We start from the raw sequence: 1,384 nt of genomic DNA on the forward strand, positions 1-1,384 counted from the left end.
TCCAGATGCCTAGCTACGCAAAGTTCCTGAAGGACATACTATCAAATAAACGCAAGCTAGGGGATCACGAAACAATAATGCTAACAGAGGAATGCAGCGCCAGAATTCAGAAAAAGCTCCCACCAAAATTGAAAGATCGAAGGAGTTTTACTATTCCTTGCACTATTGGTGAAGTTCATTTTGATAAAGCTTTGTGTGACCTTGGTGCAAATATTAATTTAATGCCTCTATCGATTTTCATGAAACTTGGCTTGGGAGAGGCTAAGGTGACTACTGTAACGTTACAGCTAGCTGACAGGTTGTTAACACATCCTAGAGGAATAATTGAAGATGTGCTTGTCCAGGTGGAAAAATTCATATTCCTTGTGAATTTCCTAATCTTGGACATGGAAGAAGATAAGGATATTTCATTGACACTGAGCAGACCATTTTTGGCAATAGGAAGAGCTTTGATCAACGTTCAACATGGGCAACTGATATTGAGACTGGGGAAAGAGCAGATCTTGTTTAATGTTTTCAAGGCAATGAAACTACCTACAGAGACAGATAGCTATTTCCAGATCAACGTGATTGATAAGGTGATCCAAGACTCATTTATGCTACACAATCCTGAAGCTTGCATTGCACATTCGTAGTCAACGCAGTCTAATTCAATGGAGATGGAAACTTGTGCAAGGTTTCTAGATACCAACCCACCTTATACGCGAAAAACGCATTTTGAGGAGCTTGGAACAGGACCTACAAAACCACTACCATCCATTCAGTAGCGACCAAAATTAGAACTCAAACAATTACCACCACACCTCAGATATGCTTAGTTGGGAGAATCCTATACACTCCCTATGATCATTTCGAACACTGTCAACGAAGTGGAAGAAAAGAAACTTCTTAGGGTGCTCAGGGAGAATAAAATAGCAATTGGATGGACCATAGCAGATATCTGAGTGATCAGCCCCTCACTTTGCATGCATAAGATTCTCATAGAAGAGAATTTCTTGCCAACCATAGAAAGTCAGCGAAGGTTAAACCCAAATATGAAAGAAGTGGTCAGAGTAGAGGTACTCAAACTTCTTGCTGCTAAAATCATATATCCGATATCAGATAGTGCATGGAGTAGCCCAATTCAGGTGGTGCCAAAGAAAGGAGAAATAACGGTAGTGCCCAATGAGAAGAATGAGTTGATAACAGCCAGAACAGTCACAGGATGGACGGTTTGCATTGATTACCACAAACTCAATGCAGCAACAAGGAAAGATCACTTTTCCCTTCCGTTTATAGACCAAATGCTAGAGACATTGGCAAGCCACTCACATTACTGCTTCCTCGACGGGTATTCGAGTTACAATCAGATACTAGTTGCACCAGATGATCAAGAGAAAACTAC

General features: G+C 40.8%; 1 protein-coding gene across 1 annotated transcript; it reads left to right on the top strand.

The window, feature by feature from the left end:
* The first annotated feature begins 221 nt into the window (after positions 1 to 221).
* On the top strand, positions 222 to 767 carry LOC111376430. Its single transcript, XM_022999394.1, has 2 exons — positions 222 to 578; positions 636 to 767. Exons 1-2 carry the CDS (start codon positions 222 to 224, stop codon positions 765 to 767), a joined length of 489 nt encoding a protein of 162 aa, XP_022855162.1.
* Positions 768 to 1,384: the final 617 nt, after the last annotated feature.

Source organism: Olea europaea, unplaced genomic scaffold, assembly GCF_002742605.1.
Source record: "Olea europaea var. sylvestris unplaced genomic scaffold, O_europaea_v1 scaffold15045, whole genome shotgun sequence".
Taxonomy (NCBI): Eukaryota; Viridiplantae; Streptophyta; class Magnoliopsida; order Lamiales; family Oleaceae; genus Olea; species Olea europaea.